The sequence below is a fragment of the Pimephales promelas genome, chromosome 15 (genome assembly GCF_988280905.1).
Source record: "Pimephales promelas chromosome 15, fPimPro1.hap1.1, whole genome shotgun sequence".
Classification (NCBI taxonomy): domain Eukaryota; kingdom Metazoa; phylum Chordata; class Actinopteri; order Cypriniformes; family Leuciscidae; genus Pimephales; species Pimephales promelas.
In genome coordinates this window covers 25,091,310-25,115,778 of record NC_142783.1, presented here as the reverse complement: position 1 = coordinate 25,115,778, position 24,469 = coordinate 25,091,310, and the positions used below count along the sequence as shown (strand labels likewise).

Sequence of the window (24,469 nt, the reverse complement as noted above, 5' to 3'; positions counted from 1 at the left end):
CGAGTCGGCATGGGGTGTCTGGAGTGTCACATCTGACAACTCAATATACAACCATGTCGCTACACAGGAGAGGAGCAATCTGAGAGATGATGCACTGGCACAGTCCCTCTATGTCCATCTTTTTCACTGACAGCAACAGGGATTCCAAGCACTGTCTTGAAGTGCACATCGCCCACATTTTCTGCTCCCCCTACTTCCCTCGACGGCTTGTTTACAATCTCGGAACACGAGTCCTCAATTATTAAAGCATTAAGATTTAGATGTGCTGAAATGAAGCGTTTGACGAAGTAGTTGTACCTCATAAAAAACAATGAAACCATACACAAACTAGTAAAACAAAACAAAAAAAAGTACGGACTGGACTGCATATTTCTCTGCATTTCTAGTGTTGAGAACTGTTGTGAATGTTACAAATACAATTTTAAACTGAACTTTGACAAGTCAAATTGTTGTGACCACCTTTTGTTTTTAAAACAGCTTTTAAACAACTTGCCCAGGCCTTAGATCGTCTCGCTCCACATAGTTTTTCAAGTAGCTTTGCAGGAAGGTTTCTTCAACCGTCTTGGAGACATTGCCACAGTTCTCAGATTTTTGTGTTCATGTAATCACACAGACGGACCAAATGATGGTGACATCAGATCTCAGTGTGGAGCATATACCGGCTGTTGTCAGACACCTTGTGCATATAAAAATCTCTCTGCATAACAATTAATGGAAAAAATATGTCCTATTGACATGCTACAGCAAAATATATAAATGACTGTCTTAAACCCAGTTTTTGTGTGTGTGTGTGTGTGTGAAAATAGTAATGTTCCAAAGATTTTTGCACAGTACTAGCATGTCTGCAATCCAAAAACAATGCCAAAGGCTTTAATGTAATAAAAGAGAGATGTGTTGTGCCACAAGAAAAATTTAATAAATAAAAACACTGTAAATAAATAACAATAAAACACACACACACACACACACACACACACACAAACATTTAACCCAGATTTAGCAAGCACATTGCTTAAGTCTGCTGAAATATACAACTGGAGCACTCTCTGTACCCCTTTCCTAAACTATGGTAGGTTTTTCTTCGTGCACTGGGAGTAAGAGGCTAATATAATCATATGTGTCTCAGCAGGACAGGGATTTCACTATGAAACCCTGGGGGGAAATACCACAGAACTGCACATCAGCAGCATAAAGCTCAAGATATGACTTTCAGGCTTTATTACAATTTATGGCATTAACATGTCCCATATTCTATTGTAAAACAAACCACATGCCAGTTTAACAGTCAAAAGGCACGTTTCTGCAATGGATTCCCGTGAGTAAAGCCAGGGAGGACGGGACTGATTTGTACGGTATGTTGGTTTATGTTAATTTGGTATACTGTATATGGGAAACTGTGAAATTATTCAGTCCAGCATGGATTTTTTTAATATTGCATCACATACTTAAGTGGGGGGAAAAACAGGAAAAATCTAATGGAAACAGACTAGTACATTGTGTTGTTTTTGTAGTTGTTGAGCTTCATTAATTAGCAGAAGAGTCCAGGCGCACAGCTGGGTTAAACTGCCAGGGTTCGTCTCCTGAGTAACTGGAATGCAGAGGATAGTGTGTTAGCCTCATTTGCATGCAATCTCTGTGAACAAAAGCTAAGATAATGCTAAGGCTAATTCTAGCGCCGCTCTTCATTTCAACATTCTCAGCATTTGTGTGCAGCAGAGGCTGCAAGCTTAAGAAAAATCGATATGATTAAAATCCAAACCTGACGGTCTACTTCAGGCCAATGGAATAGAAAAACATGATGAAACTGTAGTCAGTGTTTGGAAATACTTTCATTGGCCTTGATCTTACATTTTAATCTGATGAGAATAGATAAAACATGCAAATGAATATCAGAATGTACATGTTTGTGTCACAGTCTGTCGTCCTCACCAGTGTGTCCCGTCATCTGCACCACACTTCCCTGGATCCTTTTGTTCCTCTCCCGGACTCACTCCCCAATCAGCCACCTGTTCCTCGTCCTGTCATTATCATTTCCACCTGTGTTCACCTCATTTAGCTTAATTTCTCTGTGTATTTAGTTTGTTCAGTTCCATTCTGTCGTGGTCGGTCAATGTTGATTGTTACCCGGTATATCCCGTCTTCCTGCCTGTATTTGTATCTAATTGTTAGTAAATCTGTATATTGGAGCTTCTTGGACTCAGCCTGTTCTTCTGCCTGCACCCACACCCGTGACAGTTTGTGTGTTTTTTTTTTTTGCTTTACATACCCTTATATTTTAATACTGTACCAGAGTTCTCATTGTTGATGTAACATTATTAGAATTTATTGTTAAAGGGATGGTCAAGCCAAAAAAAAATCTGTAATCCCTCATATGTACTCCTACGTAATCGCTCGTTTCGTGTCTTAGGCCATCAATGTGTACTTACATTTACGAGTCATTAAATCATGTTTAATTTGGACTTCTCTCTGCATTCTCTTTGACGTCGTGGATCCCCATACCTGCACTATATGACTGACAGACAACAACGATTTGACCGAAAAATGTCAAAATTGAAAATACTGTGGAAACAAAGACGCCTACATCTTGGATGACCTTGAGGTAAAACATATCAACAATTAATTTCAAAGTGAACTATCCCTTTAAATCATGTTTATATTTGTATCCAGTCTTTATCCATCATCTTCATCCTAATCCTGTGACAGAACAACCGACCAAAAGGAATGGAATATTCAGTATTTTCTGTTTTGGCTCGTGAGAGGCAGGATTTTTTAACCTGAACTGGACAATTCTGCTTTCTTGCCATCGCCAGCCCCTTTGGCGACAAGACCCTGAAGTCACTGTTCTTGATCGGGGCGAATTACCATCACCCCGTAGACCTCCCAGACACCTCTGGGCTTGAACTGAAGGGATACTATCATCCTGTGTCTGGAGAGTGTCTACCTCCGTTCGGGAACACAGCTGGACCCAGAGCCCGTTCCACCACCATCGACCACGGAGGAAAGCTATACCACCCGCCATGACGCGTCAGCCAGTCCTTGAAAATGAAAGGTCAGCGTGGACACTTGCTCCAGAAGAAGAGCCACCCAGTGTGTCTGGCCATGGGTGTGAGCACACGGCATTAGAGGCATTCCTGTTTTCTCTCAACCTTTATCACTGTTTCTAGACAGCACAGACTCTTGCATGGAAAATATATTGTAATTTTGACCCAGTCTAGCATTCATCAGCCTCCGTCACCACCCTGCTCAGCCAGTCCTCCAGCCCCGGCTCTGCTGGAGGTTGTCAACCCTTCGCCATCTGCTATGCCAAGCATCAACGTCGAGCCTCATGCTACAACCACCATCAATGCCTGAGCGGATACACTCAGTGGCTCCGCTTCAGGAGGCTCCTCGCATTTCTAGGCCTATCGACCTGTCAGCTTGCATTTGCATAACCTTTACTTTTTGTCTATTTTTGGAACAAATTTCCCAAGTATATTCAACTTTGTTTTTTTAATTCTCAATGTTTTGATTGAAAACTGATTACATCCAACAAAATAAGTGTACTAAAAATGCAACATTATGTTATTCGTTGGCTATGGGGTATAAACTAGGCTCTTCACACAACAAAGCTCATTCAGTTAATGAGTCTACTTTTTAGCCTAATAATGAATCTAGCGAAAATGCAGGACTACTCTGAGATGAACAGACTTTCATAAATGTAATTAGCACCGTAGGCCTCTAAATATGCATGCATATTTTAAAGTGGATTGATTAAGTGAAGAAAATATTCCACAAACTTAAGTATCACACAGATGTATCCAAAACTCATTATCCTAGAATACTAGTAAAGCTTCTCAAGAAAGTCAAAACATATAATTAATGTCTATGATCGGGTCTCTGGGAGTTAAAGCAGGCGCAAGCTTTACTAGTAATCGTTTGTTTCATTTACGCCCATATCAAGTGGGTTTAAGACGCACAGAGAAGGATGCGACATTTGGACAATGTAATGCCATCCAGTGATCAGAGTGAGCAATGCGTCATGGACCATAATGATACTCAGACATCCCTACATAGTGCATTCATTCAGCCCCCTCTCTTTAATCCTTTGTCCTGCTTTCCCCTCCCGGAGTCCAGCACCTGAATGAGCAACTCTGTGCCAGGTTGCCTAGCGACGTCGAGTGGCGTTCCTGAGCCAAGAGATCCACTTGTTAAATCGAGACAGTAACACTGACATCTTCCTCCAGCGACCGATCAATGATGCCAACAGGTGTTTTGTTTTTATTCGCGGCGGATATGTACGTGCATGTTATCTATCAGCATTTCGCTAAATTGTTTTAAAGTGATCGAGCGTTCAAGTTCAGGACAGGAGCAGATGGCAAACTCTCATAATCTGCTTTTCTCAGAGTGGCCACGCGCTCCTTGAATTCATCATCATGCGCCGAGGTAAGAATATAGTCTGTTTTCAGTCTCACGTTGCCTATGGATCTCTAATGTGGTTTTCCCCCGTTAATATTTGCTTGTATTAGTTTAATGCGACACATGCTCCTTCTATTCATTAAAGACTAATCAAGACGTTTAAACAATACAGCCATTGCTTTTGTTCATGGTGCGTATTGGTGGGTTCAGGGCAGCTGGCTAATTAAGAAAGTCCAAATAAAACATAGGGGCTTAAACGTATGTGTTCTTTTACTGAGAAGTGTAAAGAGCGTTTTCAAACAACGTAAGTAAGCACACAAGTGTGTCCGAGTAACGTTACCCTAAATAGAAGTCGTAAAACATAAGTCTCGGTTGGCTGAGGAAACCATAGTAACAATGTGCTGTCAGAGAGGTAAACGTCAAGCTGACATCAAGGAATTCATTCTTCTTCTTTTTTTACGTATTACAAACTATAATCACAAAAACGTAAGTGTTTTGTTTAGGTCTTCAAATTAGTTGATGGGTTGCCTAAATATAAAGGGACCAAAAGATAATTGTCTCTTGAGGAGAACCCACAAACTTTAAAGTACTTTAAAATGTCGACCCATTGAAAGTCTTTGTTTAAGTAGCTTCACCGTTGACCAAAGGCCAAATTTCCCACGGGGTTTCTTGTTTTTTGCTTTTTTTTTCTTCATTCTGTTACTGTGATACTCAAGGTGGCTCATGCAACCTGTTTTGATAGCAACGCAAACCAAATAGCCTAAAGCTGCAAATACTCACAACGCAACCAAATATATAGAAATGTGCTGTGCTGCACTCACAAGCACAGATCAGATCTGTGCTGCTGAGTATTTGAATTTGAATATGTTACAAAAAAAATAAAATAAAAACACAGACACCGCGAGAAGACATTGAACAATGTCACTTGTTGGCATCCCCTTGAAACATTTCTGTTGTTTCTGTATTTGGTTGTGAGTGTTTGCAGCACATTTATCGGCAAACTGATGAATGTTTTCTTAATTTATTGGTGGTTTTCTAATTGCATGTGTTTTCGCATGTTGTGCTATTTGCAGCCTGTTTTGTATTTAGTTGCTTTGTGAGTATTTGCAGAGCGTGTATTTGGTTGCGTTGAGTATTTTGGTTGGTTTTCTTTTTGCATGTGTTTTTTTTTTCTCAGTTGCAGCGCATTGAGCTCTCTCAGCCACCGTATGTTCAAATAACTCAATCATCAATCTTGTAGACTGTTACTCTGGATTTTTGTGGGTTTTTTATTTTATTTTATTTTTTTAAGAAAGAAGCCTATACCCTATAAACCTACCTGATTTGTTTTTCATCTCTTTTTTGTACATTATTGTATTTTATGTCTTTACTGAGCACTGTTTTAGAAAGGATATTATAACTCTCCTCTTTGTAATGTCACTTTAATTCAGTGTAGAAAGCCATGCCCAGTGCAATTCAGATTCACCAGTAAAAGTAATTTCTAAGCTTTTCTTGCATCAAGTGGAATCCTAAGAGCCTCGGGGAGGGTGTCAGGGTATAATATTTTTCATAAATATGTTTTCACATATGTTTTACTCTTCCTTTCTCCCTTTGGTTTTCTACAGGACTTTGACGGGCCCAAATCCTAGCTATCATGTGAAGGCTTTGGCCTCCTCTTTGACATTGTGCCATTAAGCTGCGCTGCCTTACCCAAGGCACTGGACTGTAAAAATGTCACCACCGGCATGACCATCATTACTTATTTAAGATCACTACATCAGGAGGCAACCTCGGCACCAACGACGAATTGGCTCCTTGGGCACAAAGGTGCTATGTTATTACTGTACACCCTGGGCTTTTATGCCTCCCTCTGCCTGGTTGCCCCTCAGGGCAACTTCCCCAGGCTCGAGAACATAGGGGCATATAAATCTGTCAGCACCACACCGACAAGGGCCACATGTGGAATTCCTGAAAGGAGTACTTTCTGTCAAGCCGGCCAGGTTCAGGAGGATCTCCTCACCTGCATCCAGAAGTTCTGTATCCAAGAGTGTCCGCATAGTTCCTCTACGCCAGACTACGCCGACATTTTCGCCACAGGTGTGAGCACGTGCTGGAAAAGTGATGCACAAGACCACCACCCAGGTGCAGAGGCTGATTCCACCAGCTTCACCTTTCCCACCTCGAGAGGTTGTCCGGCTTCCCCCTCAACTCTAAGCTTTGGCCAAGCAAGCTCATTTACTCTAACGGTGTGGCTGAAACTCGAGCAAGACACTGTAATGTAAGTAGACACGCGTCCAGAATTTTCCCTTAAGAAGATCAGAGAGGCAGTGCAAGTGTTTCTGTCACTTAGAGAGTGAATATTTTACTTAATCAACCGGATCAGTTTCAATACCTGTTCTGTTCCAGGAAAAGAATGACTTGTTAGAACACCGCTGTATGATCTAAACCCGATATGGATTAGCTCGACCGCTCGCCTTGCCAGAGCTGGTTTTATTCAAAATGGCTTTTCCTGTTTAGTTGATCCCCACTCAGCTGTTGGTTGTCCTCACCTCATTTTCAGACATTTCCTCTGTTGTATCTCCACTTTGAAACCATGTTAGTACATGGAATACATTCTGCGAGGAGTCCTGCCAAGTTGAAAAAGCTCTGAGCCCTGTTTGCTCTGCTCCGGCAAGACCAGCTGTGGCCAGTTTTAGATCAATGAAATGAAATTGCCACAGTGTTTCCTGAGCTCTGACAAAAAAGCATCAACTCAAAGGCCACTTTGTTTTTCCACAGCACAGAAAATGATATAGTTGAAAGTGGGTGATGGGATGAAAGGATGGAGTCAGACAGGCTATAGAAGAAGAACAACTGTTTCAGCATTTTATATCAAGTGCAGAGCATGAAAAGAGAGAGAAAGCCACCAGCGTGTAGTGTTGAAAAATAAATAAGTGAGTCTGTGCGGTCAAGGCTGTTCATCCGACGCGTTCTCTCCTTGAAGTGGCGCGAGGCAGAGTCAACAGGCGTGCGTGTTTATTCTGTTCTTATAGTGAATTAATTGTCCTGTGTTTAATACCTTGCCTAAGATCCCCTTGGTAATATGACATTAAAATATACACTGCTCAGACGTAGTTTTTTGGAACACTTGCCTTTCTAGACGTATTGAATACTAAAACGTTGCCTTCCCTTGAGAAACCTGGCCTAATTGCAAGTGGAGCAGGCAGCAAAGCTTGGCTATAGGTGAGATGTTTCTGACTCCGGGGCCAGCCGCAACCCGAGTACAAATGCTTTATGATTTATTGGATGCGGTGGCCTGTGTTCGTAAATGCTGCCGTTTCCCGTAAAACGTCTGTAATGGTGTTTCATATGACAGCGTATGAGGGTGTTTTTGAGTAACAAGAAAAGGCAAATGGAAAATATTGATACAACATGCATAAATGTCAGAGTGATGTTCATTTCAGATGGCAAGGAATTTCCTAGTAAAAGAGGGTTGTTGGATTTTCATTGCCGATCTTTTAAAGGTGTGGCTATTGATTGTTTGCTAATGTCTTTCTCTGTTCTAGCCTATATGAAATGTTATGAAGCGCTTAATATAAAGATGTATTTATGCAATGCAAAATGTTGGATATTCTTTTATGGTGCATGTTTTGAATACCGAAATGGGCCTCATCCAATCATTAATGTTTATTTTCTTAATGTGCAGGACTTTAATCGAAAAGAGCGCAATGGGCAGACTGGTGCTTCTGGTGACTGTCTCGAAGGAAGACATTCAGATCCACCACAGCATTCAGAACAGACAAAACTTCTCCATAAGCATGAAGACTGCAGGTCACATTAGCATTGGCCACTGGACACACATGGCTCTACAGGTAGGCAGCATGTTTCTTTTCTCTTACTCTTTCTGTGGTTATTTATATTGGAAAATTTGGATTTGTTTAGATTGCTTTTAGATAGCCGTGATGTTATTTTGGCCTTGGTTATAATGTGGAAAAGTGGTTTCAGAGGTGATATGTATATTTACTATTTACTATATTTACTATTTACTAGGTATATTTACTATATTTAACGCGTTATTAACGGCGTTAACTCAAACCCATTTTAACAGTGTCAATTTTTTTATTGTGTGATTAACAGTCTTTTTGGCCTAGCAAACTTTGTAGTTTTTTTTTTCATATGCTTTTGCAACAGGACGCGGCATGCGTGGCGCTGCGCTTTGAAACCCATTCATTTCAATGGCTTGCGCCACACGGGGAGGACGTTTTATTGCTTCGTCGACCAAAGCTAGACCTGCTAGACCGGAAACAAAACAACAGGAACGCCGCACACACTTGTTTGGGCTTGCGAGCCGGCCAAATAGTTGGTTAACGTTACGTTTTGAGTGGATGACGAGCGTGAGATGCAGAAATGGAGGCTAATAAGATTCTGAATGGAAACTTTACTTTACTAGAAAGTTGCCATATGGTTCAATTGACAAGATCAAAGTGATCTGTGTGTTTTGTCGTTGTGAACTGTGCTATCATCATCGCAGCACGTCCAGTCTGAAATACCACTTGATTGCCAAGCACACACACACACACACACACACACACAGATAATGCGAATTCTCCGCCCCCTCGTCAATATCAGGACCTCAATATCAGTATTTCTTTCACCCTTTTATTGATGGACAGTATTACGTTGTGTGAGAGATTATTTGCTCCAAGTGAGAATGTTAGAGTGAAATTGATCACAGTATATGCCAATGTTGTTTTCAATAAAAAACATTTGCACAAAGCAAGCCGATCCACTTTTCCATGTTGATAAGAGCATTAAAATGAGAAAAAAAATGTGAGGAAAAAGAAATCAAGAGACATTTAGAATAGATAAAAATGTGCGATTAATCGCTACGACAATTAATCGCGTTAACTACAACAATTAATCGCGATTAAATATTTTAATCGTTTGACAGCACTAATATTTACACATTCAAGAGTTAGTTCACCCAAAAATGAATATTTTGTCTGAAATTACTCACCCTCATGTTGTTCCAACCTCGTAAGACTTTTGTGCATCTTCGGAACACAAGTTAAGATATTTTTTCGATTAAATCTGAGAGCTGGATCACTCCTGCATAGGCTTCTTAAGGGATCTAAATTGGCCGTCCCAGAAAAGTTATAAAAGACATCGTTAAAATAGTCCAAGTGACTACAGTGGCTCAATCTTAAGTTTATCAAGCGACGAGAATACTTTTTGTGCGCAAAAAAACAAACAAAAATAACGACTTTATTAAACTATTAATTTCCTTCCCTGTGGGCATGGAGATTTCACGTATGAAACTGCAAAAATGAATATCTTAATTTTGTTTCTGAAGATGAAGGAAAGTCTTTGAAAGAAGGTTGGAACAACATGAGGGTGAGTAATTACTGACAGAAATTTCATTTTTGGGTGAACTAACCCTTTAAGGCACTTGATGTGATTAAGATTATTTTAATGTATTGAACTTACAAATGTTGCTGAGCTGACAGTGTTGATTAATATTTTTTCTAGCACTGCAGAAAAAAATAGATAATAAGCTTAGTCAAGTGTCATGTAGTGTTGCTCTGGCAACACTAAATCACGCTCCATTCATATCTGAGGTAATTAGCTGCTGGAAAATATTGATATTAATATTGTGTCGGGAGAACCCACAGCAGGTTCTCACTGAACCCATGTCACAACAGATTTCCACTTTGGACAAGATGCATGAATAGAAGGCGTTAATTACAGTGGTAAACATCTGCTTTCCTGCAGCTGTGAGGGCAGGAAGGGGGAAGAGAGCAGGTCAGCCCCTCACACACCCCGCTCTGAATACATATCAACACACACACCAGGCCCAGTCGCTCCTGCTTCATTCCTGTCAGAAATACTCCGCTGCTTTTGCCTCTCCTTTGTTTTCAAAGAATGATCCACATCCAATGCAGCGATGCAAATACAAAGACGTGGAATTGCCGGGTCATGTTTCATTCTCGGCTTTCTAAGCATTTTTCACAGACAAAGTACCAGTCAGCCCCATCAGGACTGGCTCTCTGGCATTGTTCAGCTTTGCGAATGGCTGCCTGTATCTCTGAGTCAGAAATGAGAGGAGAAAGAGTAGAGGATAAACTTGGCCAGCATCAGGAAACAGAGTGCTCGCTCTGTGGCGAGTATTACCTTACAATAAGTAGTGATTATTATGGCTTTAAATTGCAATCGTTCAGATTATGAATAGCAGGTTGACTTCTGGGACAGAAAACATTATTATGATAATGAGATCCTTCCCACAAAGCCTTACCTTCAGAGGTAATATGTTCCCTTCCTGCGACAGCCTTGACTTGGACTATATAAGATATATTCTCTGTGCCCATTAGGAATTTAAACTGCAGGCCGGTCACTGTATTCCAGGGACAAAATTAGCCTATTTTCAGCCTTCATGCTGGTCTGCTTGCGGAGGGCTATTACTGACATAGTCTAAGTATCTGTTTCAGTTTTTGTCATCATCTATGTATGTAACTAGGCCTATTCAACAAATATATAAATGCATTATGCATCTGCCCTTTGCATATCTTTTTAAAACCGATATAGACCCTCTTGACTGTGCAAAACTCTTTATTGCATTGAAATATTGTAGTCCTTACAAAAAGCATGAGAACATGGCAGAGAGCTTAGATTTACATGTTGTTTGTTTGTAATACATCATTACCCCTTGCTTTTTCTTCCTACTTTAATATAAGACTGGGTTTTTAGCATAATCGTTATCACTTTACTTTCACATTCCCTCACGGGTCAGTTTGATATTATTAGTTGTCTTTTACTCGGCTACTGTCTGCCAGTATGGTTTTGTAAAAAGCACACCGCCAAATAATTAAGCGACCTGACGGCTAGCTGTCTTTCTGCCGTCTGTGGAGGAAGCCTCTATAGTCAAAGGAAACTCCAAGATAAAGAGAGCGGAGGAAAAAAGAAACACTCAAACGGAATACAACATTACAGCATTTAGAAAGGCTTCAGGAAAAAAGAAAAGTTGATCTGTAGGTGCTTGTCTGTCCATAGTCATTACTTTAAGAGGAGAGTGAGAGCAACAGAGGAGGAGAAGCTAGAGAAGACTGATATGCCTTTTATGCTGCCTGCCCGGATGACGATGAGGAGCGACAGTGGGCTCCTGTCAGTTGTTTGTTGCACTGCTTATTGTGAGTAATTTGTCTCTCTGAAGATATGGGCCATAATTGAGATCAAGCAAGTATCGAGTGGCATAAGACTTGCCAGGGAGGAAAAGTACAACAGCGTTCTTTTTGTCTCTCTTTGCACGTCAGTTCAAAACCGTGAACGTATCACAGCTTAGCTGACACATGAAAAGAGTCGTCGAAGAGGTAAAGTTGAAAATGAGCAGTGATTACAGCAGTTCCTCAATGTAAATCTGAATTATCATATCAATGCGTGTCAGGTACCTGTCATGACAAAACTTGCTCTTATAAATGTTTAAAACTTCATTGTTCTTGCGTATAAAGGTTGGGACTCTTTTGATGGAGCTCTTTGCTGGTCAAGTGGACATTATCACATCTACATCTTGTCCATTATAGGGTATCCGTGTCACAACCATTGTTTTGTCTGCTCTAACTTTCAGATCTCGTGTTTGGTTACAATTTAAAAACCCGCTTTGATGCCAAGTAGAGAGCTTGCCTGTGTCAAACAGAACTGAGTTACTAAGATTCTTCCATTTAGAAGCTGAAATAAAACCATAATCAGTTTCTTTTTCTATTTAGAAGCTGGAAAAAAAAAAAAAGATATTTAATTGTATGAAAATAATGTCTAATAATATGAAAGAATTGTTTTAATCGGTTGTGACAATTCTTTGTGATTATATTTTGTATTTAGCCGGTACTTATAACATACTGGGATGGTCAGTTGAGCAACAAGATCACACAGCATATCTCAATTCTCACAACGATGTGTTTTGTGTCCTCTCGTCCTTCCGGGTTTGTTCTTTCAAGGTCGTCTGGCAAGACTGGTCTCCAACGAGAACTCTGTTCATTGATTGCGTTCTCGGAATTGATATCCATTTGAGTTGTCGAATAAGCCGATTTAATTAAAAACAAACATCAATTCATTCACAAGTGACTATCTCTACAAGTGACTAATTGAATAATTAAGTGAATGGATTCATTAAAAAACACTGATTCTTTAAAAAAGACTAACACATCCCTGTCTTTATGAGTGTGAGATTTGAATCATTCACTCAACTTGTCATGATCCCAGCCTGTGTTCCCCTGGTCTTGTGTGGATTTGCACCATGTTTTGTAGTCCTTTGTAGTTTTTCTTCTTGATTAGTTATTTAATTTTTCACGAGTTGTGTCTTGTTTGACAATTATCCATTGGGCATTTAAACCCCAGTGTGTCTTGCGTTCCTTGTCGAGTCTTACATGGATGTTGTGTTTTGGTGGTGCACTCAGTCTGGTCCTGTTTCTCCGGCCTTTGTGTTTTGATTTGTTTATTTTTATTTTTGTCAGTAAACTCACTGCATTTGGATCCAGCTGTCCTATGTTACACATTCTGAATTGAATTGATCTACTCCACTCTTGATTGTGTGTTGCTCAGAGACCTGCAACAGTTAATTCTGCTTGACTTCATTTGCAGCTTTTTGTTGGCTGAGCAAAAATAGTCAAGAAACTAGAAATGTCACATGCTTTTTTTTATAAATATTAACCCTTGTGCTGCATTAGATTTTTAACACTGTTAAGTGCATTAAGGACCAAAAATGGCCACATATTAAACATTGCCTAAAATATTATATATTATTATTATTTTCCACTTTTACCAAGTTAAATCTTTTAACCAGCATCAGTCCTCATCATAACTACCAAAAATGTATTCAATTTCAGGATTTTAACCCTTTAAATACCAGTTTTGTTTGCGAAACCATCGATTTGTATAAGAGGAAAAAACACAAAAATTCAATTATTTTCAATAAACTAAATGCAAAGAGAAAACTTTAGATTTGGATTATCACAGTCCCACTTTGCAAAAAATCCCACTTAGCGCGTTAGAGACCAAAAATGGCCACCTATTAAACATTGCCTATTGCCTAAAATAAGGTGCATTTCCACCCATAGGGAATAAATATGTAGTGATGTCATCTGGTGGAATACACTATATAATGCAAATATAATGCTTTTGCTTCAAAATGAAAGGATGTTTGTGCAAAAATCATGTTTCATGTATTACTGACAGCCTCAGATTTAAACAATGTTTTAATGGGTTTCAATGGGACATTTTTGGTCTTTATGGTGCTGAGTGTTACTATTTGATCTACACAGTGTGTGTTATACATATTTTGCAAAATGGGATCACATTTTTTACATGTATCCAAAAAGTCACAATTTTGCCAAATTTCATACCATTTGCATTAAAACAGCCAAAATGGTCAAAGAAATTAAACTGCAAAAGACCAAAAATGTCCCTAATGCAGCATAAGGGTTAAACTCAATATTATCCTCTTATTTATTGAACAGTTAAAAGGCATTGAATATACAATTATGTATTATAAAAGACAGTGGCCTTGCACCGAGCAAATTTAGATGTGTATACGTCATGTGTATGTTTTTTCTTCAATAATGGTGCAAAGGTACAATGACATTTACCATTGTTCTGCAAATTTTCATGGGCCAAATTCTGTAATTTCAATAGGAATCCACATGATTGACAATGGGTTCAGTTTTTTCACACAAATCCGCCCTGTTAACCTACAGAAAGCTGCTTGGTTAGAAAGTGACCTCAAGTGCGAACTGTGCTTCATACATCATTGTGCTATTGACAGTAGACAATGGACCTTTTTTACCTGCAAAATGTTGCAAATTTGACCTCACGTTTACTTTATTTTCAACCTTTCAAATAATTTTTTTGGTCAAATAGCCTTAAAAATCCACTTGGCTCAAAAATCTGAGAGGCCACGTCCCCAATAACAGTATATTCTCCAGCTCCTGGGGGAAGTGTTCCGAATCTGCGCTCTTGTGGCTGTTTATATGTTGTCTTTGGCTGTTCGAAGTTCGTGAGAATTCCACAAGTTAATGAACATTTTCACGCACAATTAGAGCTTCCATAAGGGTCCAGGCCTTGGCCGTGGCATTTCGATCGCAGAGGCTTGCACTGTGGTAGACGCTCGTTCTCCGGGGACATTTGTTTTGGCCAAGAGCTGCCGAGTCTCAAGCTCTTAACCCGAATGTGCACATGCCTCATCACCCTGCATGAACTTCACCCCACCCAAAGATAAGTAGGCCAGCCAGCCTGTGGCCCAAGGCCCCTTGAGCCAGAGGACCACTAAAACCGGGGTGAGGTGGTGGGGCTGGCAAAGGGTAGTTGGCTGCCTCGAGTCAAACTATCTCTGTGAGGGAAAAAAAAAGATCATGCCGTATAATAAAGGCCTGTTGGCAGCTCGCTTTCACAGTATATGTTTAGTAATAGTCTTTAACACAAATAGACTCAAAGCCCTCACCTGTTGTTGTGAACTGTGATTGCAGCTTTTTTTCATTGCTTTACACAATAAAACAGTGAAAATATAGATTAAAAAAATGGAAAATATACATTTGAATATCATGATATTTATCTTTATAGATATAGGGTTGCTGTGAATAAACTTTGTCGAAGCACAGGAGTCAATCTGAAGCAGAGGAGACATCAGTACTGCTATCAGGCTGCCCTCTGGCTCTGGCAGGGGAGCTGGCAGCGGGTCAGCTGACCTTTCAGAGCTTCTCGTGCCACCCAGAGTGATGGAGACTGATTGGCAGCGCAAGTGAAGGTGAAACAAGGTGGATGGAGGCAAGGAGAGCTTCCACCTTTCCCCAGCTCACTGTCTACGGGCACCGGAGGCCACGAGTGGTGAATAAATCACCCCAAAGTGTTGACAGGAAATTAGAGTCTTTGCTGCTGTAAGCTCCTGGAGTTGACTTCTTCAGGACATGGGCGGCACTTCTCGCAGTGCTTATGAATATACTGGTTTAAATTATGTGTCGTATCACACAGGCCTTTTGAGAACCGCCAGGCAATGACGAACAGAGCATTGTTTAATCTGGTCCGTCAAGGCGTTTATATGTGTTTCAGCGCATCAATGTCAGACGGAATTAAACGTTCACCCAGAGATAGGCTTTCCTTGGCAAGTTTTCTCAGGAGTCTTTATTCAGATTAAAGTCAGAGAAGATCAGTGGCGGATGGATATAAATCAAAAAGGGCAATGCTGAGTGGCAGAGCTCCCTGCGAAACTGGTAATGGCCATAAGTTGATATGCAAAATTTCACTGTATATTATGTCCCTCAGACCAGGCGTGAGTAACAATGACAGACGGGCGTACGGCCACGGGGCGAGTGCCATCCCGGAAATCGTCCGTGTTGATCAGACAGATCAAATGCGTTGTGTGGCCGCAACGGAGTCCCGTAATCTGTCATAGCTGCGGGGTCGCGGCTCTTTGCAGATGTGGCGGAGCTGATTATGTCTCCTCTGTTTAGCTGCCACTGCCCTTCTGCCTGGTTAGCATGTGTTTATTGCTAGTGAAAGGCGCGAGAGGGATGGGTAGAGGAAAAAATGAAGTGTACAGTCCTGGATCTGAAGCCTGTCAGGAGATGGATGGGTAGCTCGTGGCACGCTGCCCCTGCATCCACAATCTGTAAAGTGTACAGCAAAGTCATATGAACACACCAGCACTCAGCGCACTACATAAATAAGGCCGGACAGCAATAAGTCAGGCGCTAAAATGCGCCGGCATGTTAAACATTTCCGGCATTTCTAAATAAACGGCAATTCATCAAACAGAAAACATCCCATATGCACGACATTTAGCTCAATTATATGTTTCATCTTTGGAGGTAATAAATAATGAGAGGCTGCATGAAATGTGGGCTTGGTTATTTTACTTTGATGGTTGTTCAGGACTGGTAATCTTGCAAGTGAATGATGTATGCGCTCACTCACTTGGTCCGATTTTCAATTCCATAAAGGTTATATCAACATTTTAACTGCTTTAACATCCCATGATTTTGAAGGGCTATGTATTATATATATGACACATTTCCTACATATTACATTTCAACACAAACCAGGAGTTGGTTCAGATTAAGCAATATAGTAATGATGATGCTTTCCTTAGCAAACACCAATATATATAAAAAAGCAAAGACACTGGCATAAATGTATATTTATTGGTCTGCTGGTGGATTGTCTTAAACCTTACCTTTTGTTATGGCTTCTCAGAGAGCATTTTGTGCAACTATTTTGTGTATTAGCAGTAGGCCTATAGCCATCGATTTGCATAATGTTCCTATTACTTTTAGAGGCAGACACAAGAGAAAAGGGAGATCACAGGAAAAATCTCTTTCGGAAAATCACTTTTACAGCAGATATTGGTCTTTCCATTGTTGCATTGAAGCTACATTGAATTCACCCTCCTCGCTCACTGGTGAGAGAGCATGTTTGATTAATATCCTTAATGACAACCGGATCAATTAGGAACATTTGCACTTGTAACTTGCTTGTAAATGTCATGTTTTCAAGAAACAGTCTACTTGAAATCATTATCTTGATATAAAAAGAATGTAACTCACCACAAATCTACTGTAGGTATTCCTGCATCAGTAATTTTCCCAGCAGGAAGACCATAAATGATGCTGTAAAAACAAACAGCTTCCAGTAAAACAATTATGCCATGTGTTTACAGACAGTGGGGTTTATGAATATTTACTAATTTCAGTTTAAAATGTCAAAGTTGCAGTCGTATCCATTGCACTCTCTTGTCTGTTCTGTCACGGTAAAAAAAAAATTTCATGATTTGTAATCACAACATTCTTTCTTTTGTCAAATCTACTTAAATAATTTATGTAGTTCAGATAACATCATATTTTGAGTTTATGATGATTAAATCAATCTCCTTCATTGTATTAACTCAATTTTTCCAGAACTTAAATTTTTAGGGCAACCAGGTTACTTACTTTTTTTTTAAGTTAAAACAACAATATTTTTTTGCTACTAGCCTGATCATTACAGTGTCAATATGGAACAAACAAAAATATGAAAGGAACAATAAATAAATAAACGCTTATCTGCTGCTATTTTCTGCCTGGGTCCTCAGCATAATTTTTCTTTTTCCTTTTCGTTTTAACTGACACATAACTAAAACTCTAGAAACTATACTAATAATAGAAATAATTCCTGTTCCATTCAGACACAGTAAACTGTGTCAAAGAAAATCTCATGATATGCTTTCTGTGTAAAGCATAGCCTCTCAAGAGTTATTACCTTTATTAAAAGCCCTGACACATTGCCTTATATATTTCTGACTTCTCCAGCACCACAGAGACAATTTTCTTTTCTTAAATAAACTGTCATGCTAGTCTTAATATATTGTTGCCATCCTCACAGCAGGAGAAAGAAGGCTGATATAAAACATGTATATGTGAGATTGGTAATTGTATCTTTAGTGTACTTGAGTAGAACAAATGTTTCTCTCTCATGGCTGCGTTAATGTGATAAAGCTGAAATTGGCTTTTCATCAGTTTTCTATGCGCTGGAATGGCGGACATTGAAGAGGAGCCCTGGCGTCAATAGCAATGCTGCAAACTTCCTGTCTCTGCTTGTTATATTTCACATCACTACACTGGCCCCTCGGTGCATTGTGAAACATGTGATAATGTAACAAATTACAAATATGAAAACCTTTTTGCTTCATTTAAATGATAAGAATCACAGGGAGGCCTTGCTATAAGCCATAAATAAAACATCTTACATGTTTGCGGTTATGTATGTGTGAGTGAGTGTGTATGAGGTGGCGGGAGAGAGCGTTCATTCAGATAGAAGGGCAGGGCTCCGGCAGGTATCAGCGTTAAAAGAGGAGGATTGCTCGCGCTGATACCCTCATCCAGAGTGGAATATTTCTAGAGGCCCTGACAGCTCCTCCAGTGCCGAAATGGAAAGGGCTTTATCGTGGAATGGTTTGTCACTCATGCTGCTGCAGACGACTTGGCTTCAGGTTAAGCTTGTATCTAGCCCTGCTTTATGTTTCAAGCCCAAAGATCACAACATTGTTTTTGGTGTGAATTATGAAATCACTGATATAAAAAGCCCCCAGTTAGATTTTAGAAAGATTGTGCCCTGTTGTTTTCCCTGTTGGCTAAATTGTCTTTCTTTAACACATGAAAAGGGTTTTAAGTATTTCATAAATCTCATGTCAGATGGTCTGCTCCAGTTTAAAGAGGCTATATTTTATTGTTATTTTCCCTCCCAGGTTTTTCCATCTTTCTTCCCGATATTTTTTGCTTTCATTTAAATCAATGCAGGCAAATCGTATGGGCTGTAAGTTTGCTATTGAGTCTAACATTTAAAGTGTAATAATCTGTTTCCTTCTCATGACTTCACTTAATTGTCTAAAGTGTTGAACCCATTCAACAATTAGTTTTTGCAAGTTTCAATCTTACTTTTCAAATGATGAAGAATGGTTAGCTTGCCTTTTCCATTATTTGAACCTTGTTGTGCAGAATTACTGTTTCTTAATGTCAGCTAGTGATAAAGTTACACATTTGGCTCTGTTTTTTTAGGGTGTTGTTGTATCTTAGCATTGTCGTTTCCCACAGAGGGAAATCCATTTCCCACACCATTTCCAATATATTGTTTGTTTGTTTTTTGTGCCTACTGTATGTAAAACCACCATAATTTAGGAATAAATGATTGTTCGTTTCAGCAGTAGTTTCTGTCTGCTGCTAGTTGGACCTTTGCTAAATAGCCATTGTTATATAAATACTGGTATAAATTTGTTGCACATTCTGGTAAATCCCTCTGCAGATTAAATATCCCTTTTTCAATTTGAAAGCGGAGAGGAGCTTTTAAGATGTCAGCACCTGCTGATTAGTACGTTACTAAGAGCTCCAAAGAACGTCCAGTTATTAATCTGCTGTAGAGCTGAAACCACCTCCACACCAGTTTAGCTCATAAGGCAGCGTTCCAGACAGGTCAGACCAGTGACCAAACCCACACTACAAACACACACTTTGCACATGCATTCAAACACAACATGAGCTAACCAAGTGATTGACTTGGGACACAAGTAGTTCAAAACAGAAATGACTTTTGTTCTCCACCTTTAAAAGAAACATGCTGAGGTTAATAGTGACATAATGATACAGCTCATAAAAATGGGCAAAAAAACAACAACAACAACTCAGAAGAGCAGTATATGTGACTTTTTCATACATCATGGTTTTTACAATTTTTTTCCAAGACATTTCAAAGACGCATTGGGATAAAAATCCACGCACTGTTACATGAAGCATTACCTTGATTCCCTCAACAATAAGCCAATAGGATATTTTTCATTGGCTTTTGGATTATTGCAGAAAATTAGCTCTGTGACTGACTAAATATAATGACATTTACATGTTTTGTTGATCAAGATAATCAAAATAGCACAACTTTTATGAATTTTGAAGCCTAAATACAATTTCCAGAAGTAAAAAGCTACAGTTAGGCTAGATACATTACACCATGGATGCACGACTTCAACGTTGGCACCACTAAGCTTCTTTCTTTGAATTTTTCTTTCAAATCTACAATTTGGAAAGTTTTAGTTAAAATAATTTGCTAGAGCACAAAGAAAAGAACAAAGTATTAGTGAGTACGTGAGTTTTCCTGTTTTGCGTGATTGCGTTTAATGTCCCAGACAACCTCTACCATTTAAGCCAGACATACACTGTGCGATTTCAGCAAGGTTACCTACTCACACTGAGCGAGTAGATCAAAGCTCACGATTTATGTCCAAACGTGCACTCGCACTAGTTACGGTCCGAATGCCGAGCTTCAAAAATTAGCTATTATTGTATATTATAAGATCAGGTCAGTTTATTAGACAAATTAAACTTCTGAGGTTAGTTAACACAGCGCTGCTTCACTTGGTCTAACGTTACACTATCACACTAAACGGCATTTAAATGTGTGTTGAGAGTTATAATGTTATACCACGTGTTAGTTCATTTTTATATACGAAACTAGCAGTAAGTTAGATCAACATTAGAATAACAGACTGACCATATTCTAACATTTCAACATGTTGAGCTAACGTTATTATACAACATTGATTTGTTTTATGTACATTTGCTCTCCTGTCTAATAAAGCTGTCAAGTCGTGACTAGTCATGACTCGACCCTCCACTAGTCGTGGACGTGGAGCTCTCGGCATCTCAAAAACACCACGCTGATATTGATCCTCATTTTAGTTCTCCTTGTTTGTCCCAAAGTCTGTTTGACATGGTCTTTGTTTGAAAGAAACAAGAACTGCGTGCCGCTAAACGTGATGCACTACGCAGTTGTCCATGTCTGTCACCATGTTCACATCATGGCTATGGCAGTATGAACGGATACCGAGGATAGCGCGGATATTGCGTCATTGACAGGCAACTATTTTTTTTGGGACGGCCACTTATTTAAAATTGGAATTTCTCTGAAATAAAAAAAAAATCTTTGGAGACTTTTGGGATATTATAAGTACACAACTGCAGGAAATATATTACACTGTGCAAGTGATATTGCACCTTTAAGGATATCACTAGCAAAAGGCTTTGTGTCTGTGCACATTGTTGTGGTGCCATCAGCCAATCAGCATCGCCATGAGGTCATGAATAGGAATGCTAATGAATTGTTGTCTCCAGGCATTTTAGGCCTCCTTGGATCATAGCTGAATGTTGTATTGCTGCCTTCAGTCTGTGTGTTGCTTGATGACATTAATCTTGATTGTCGGTGTTATTTGGAATTAAATTCGTTGGCTAAAAAGTAACTAACTTGTCACTTTCATCTGAAAGATTTTTTATTTATTTGTTTATTGAACAGTTGCATAAAATCAGTATTACAATTGTGTTTTTTGGGCTGAATGACAGCCATCGTATATGTCTGATATTGCTTAAATATTTTGTCATAAACACTTTGATGATACAGTTGAAAAAATACCCTCATTATTGTCTCAAAGCAACAGTTACTAGAATGGAAGGGGGGGGGGGGGGGAGTAACAATGGGGGTACCAGAGCTCTTTCAAGAGTCTACAGGGCTAGTAAATGGGATGAAGCACTTCAAGATTAATTTACATCACTATGACGTTGCTTCAGATCTCAGCAGCAAGTCATTGGCCGGTTGGAGATTTCAAGAATAGCCTCTCTACAGTTTTCAATCAGTGGCCATGAAAGAGTGCAGCTTAAGCATCCTCCAGTCTAACGCTGCCTTCATCCTTATGGATTTTTTTAGTTGACTTATTTCCATGCACCTTTTTTTAATAAAAAGAGACTGCGAAAGAACATGCAAATATGAATATGATGAAAAGCCGTTTTCTGAGAAGAGTATCCACAATCATCAGCCATAGAAACATATAAATATACTACATTTGGAAATACTATTTCTAGCAAAATATTTCAGTATTGAATGACATGTCTCTCATTCTTCTTTTTCCTGATGAATCCATAGATGCATGCCACAAGTGTGAGCTTGTTCCTGAATGGTCTAGAGGAGGATGGCACAGCTTTGGACACACAAACCCTAGCAGGACCTGTTGATGACATCATCTCAGAGAGTGCTCTGTGGATCGGTAGAAGTTCTAACGGTAATGATTTCTGTTCTTCTACATTGATCTTTCAGTTTTTAATATGGACATTTATATATTTGATTTGCATTAGCTTTTTTTTTTTTAAAGCTGTAACTATCCTTGTCCAACGGTATTTCTCCACAGAATCACACAGTTTCCTATCACTCGATTTGAGTGCAGAAAAGGACACACTAATTTGCAGACATGTTACATTTTTCTATTATAGAAATATTCATAAGCCTGCAACTAATCATAGTTGGAGTTTATATAGGTCAGGGGTGACCATATGGCAACAAATAATCTCCTCATAAATGAGATGAGATGGGATTTCTGTAATACCCCCAGGGAATGAAATGCACACACACACACACATTTTGAATACACATCCACAGATAGTATAGACTTGCTAAAGTTTCTTTAAGTTCACTCTGCTGTCATTCTAATCTAAGCTCAACATTGCCATATTTGTTAGTGCAAAAATGACAATAATTTTGGCCAAATCTCATAGAGGGCATACAAAATTGGAGAACAAGGAATCAACCCACTGCATATACTGTAGTCTTCAAAGAGAGCATGCCTCATTTACTGTCAAACATGCACACGCAGAACAGCTTCACATGAAAGTTGCAGTCTGTGTAATCCATTTTGCACACATTATAAACTCTACATCCCGAGCCCATGGGGTCTGAAATGCTTGTTTGATTCATGTAGAACTCATGTGGACAAAAATGGAAGGATTTCTTATAAGATTTAAAGTCCAATGCTGGGTTCAGACAAACATGATGCCATTTGAAACTTTTGGCTAGAGCATACAAATACAAATTTAGTAATGAATCTTTTATTCTCTGTTTCCGAATTTGAATTTTTATGATCGTATTTAGGATATGCACATTTCACGCTGTTTAATGAAACAAGCTTACACTACCTTTAAAAAGTTTGGGGTCTGTAAGAATTTTTTTTTTTTAAGACATCAATATTTTTATTTAGCAAGGATTCATTATATTAAACTAAAGTGACAGAAAACACATGAAATTGTTACAAAAAAACTATATTTCAAATAAGTGAATAATTATTCTATTGTCTGTCACGATTTCCACAAAAATATATATATATAAAAAAAAAAACTATTTTCATCTTATAAGACATTTTTTTGAGCTCCAATACAGTTTTTTTCCTCGTATGTTTCACATACTGTCTGTAAAATGTTTTATCGCAGACCCCAACGTTTTTAATTTCTTGTCTTTTCGAATTTTTGCCTATTCGATCATGTAGTTTAATACTAAATAATCTCTCTTCTTGTGTACAGACTGGTTTATTAAGTCATCGATGTCTGTATTAAAAGCTTTTATATTTATATATAAATGTTAAAATTTTCTTTGGCTTGACATGTCTTGTCATTGCATTTTCATACATGTATACAAACCTTTTTAATTCATATTTTTATGAATAAAATGTGATGTATAAATACAGCAACAATATCTCATATAAAACACAGATTCAGCAAACAAAGATGAAAAGATTTCAGGGTAAATATCCATATACCATCTCAAACAGAGCCAGTTATTAGAACAGAAGGAATTACATCTTATCTGGTGATGTAGATGGACCCACACGTTTAGGCTTGGATCTATGCCGCCCATCATACTGGTGGGATTAATGCTCACAGAGAACTGTAAATAAGCGTAATAGATCCCACCATGCAGCAAGTGTCTCTTTAACTCAAATAAAGACACAGATAAGGTAATCCACTAGTTGCTATGGATCCTGCAGACCGTCTTCAATAGCGGCCATTGACTTTTCTTTTCTTTTTCTCCCCAGGGTCAAATCAATTCATTGGAAGGATGCAGGATTTTAGATTTTATCCAAAGACATTAACCAACAGGTAAGCATAAGGTCACAGGACATTAACATCAGACGCTGAAGCAAAAGCAGTTTAGAAACACGGATATGAACAATTTTAAATCATGCGTTTCTGGATTTCAGAGAGATTGAAGAGGTGTACACTGGGCAATTCCCTCAACTACACACCCAGTCCACATGCCGCTGCCTCGCCAGCCACCCCAGAGTGCACCCCTTAGTGGAGAGGTACTGCATCCCCAATGCAGCCAATGATACCACCCATAACAAAGTGCTCCGTCTGAACCAGGACGCCCACCCACTGCATTACATCAATGACAATGACATCGGAACCACCTGGATCTCCTCCATCTTTCCCACGTTAGAGCTGCTGGACAAAGGAATAACCATCACTATAGATCTGGAGAACGGACAGTACCAGGTACATAGCCACCGATAAGTGGCGTGTTGGGAATGTTGTTCCAGGACCATCAAAAATGGCCTGAAAAATCCCTACTTCGCTCATGCTGTGGATTTAGAAGAATATTCATTAAGATAACTTGATATTAGTTTACTTTCAATAAACCATATGATTTGAAGCAGTGGTTCTCAACCTTTTTGACTCAATTTGTCCAAGACAATATTCGAAAACACTCATTTCTAAGCTGATATGTACCTGAAGTACTCATG

The 24,469-nt window shown here is 39.1% G+C and overlaps 1 protein-coding gene across 2 annotated transcripts in view; it reads left to right on the top strand.

Moving 5' to 3' along the window:
• Nucleotides 1–3,993: 3,993 nt before the first annotated feature.
• The window catches only part of ush2a (Usher syndrome 2A (autosomal recessive, mild)), a 198,181-nt gene continuing 177,705 nt past the window's right edge, over nucleotides 3,994–24,469 (top strand). For both annotated transcript variants that reach the window (XM_089120408.1, XM_039669219.2), the window contains exons 1-6: nucleotides 3,994–4,422; nucleotides 6,000–6,652; nucleotides 8,060–8,225; nucleotides 21,826–21,961; nucleotides 23,762–23,825; nucleotides 23,927–24,221. In XM_089120408.1, the coding sequence (XP_088976534.1) occupies nucleotides 6,120–6,652; nucleotides 8,060–8,225; nucleotides 21,826–21,961; nucleotides 23,762–23,825; nucleotides 23,927–24,221 (1,194 nt within the window). In that variant the 5' untranslated portion in view covers nucleotides 3,994–4,422; nucleotides 6,000–6,119. The remainder of the gene's footprint in view (nucleotides 4,423–5,999; nucleotides 6,653–8,059; nucleotides 8,226–21,825; nucleotides 21,962–23,761; nucleotides 23,826–23,926; nucleotides 24,222–24,469) is intronic.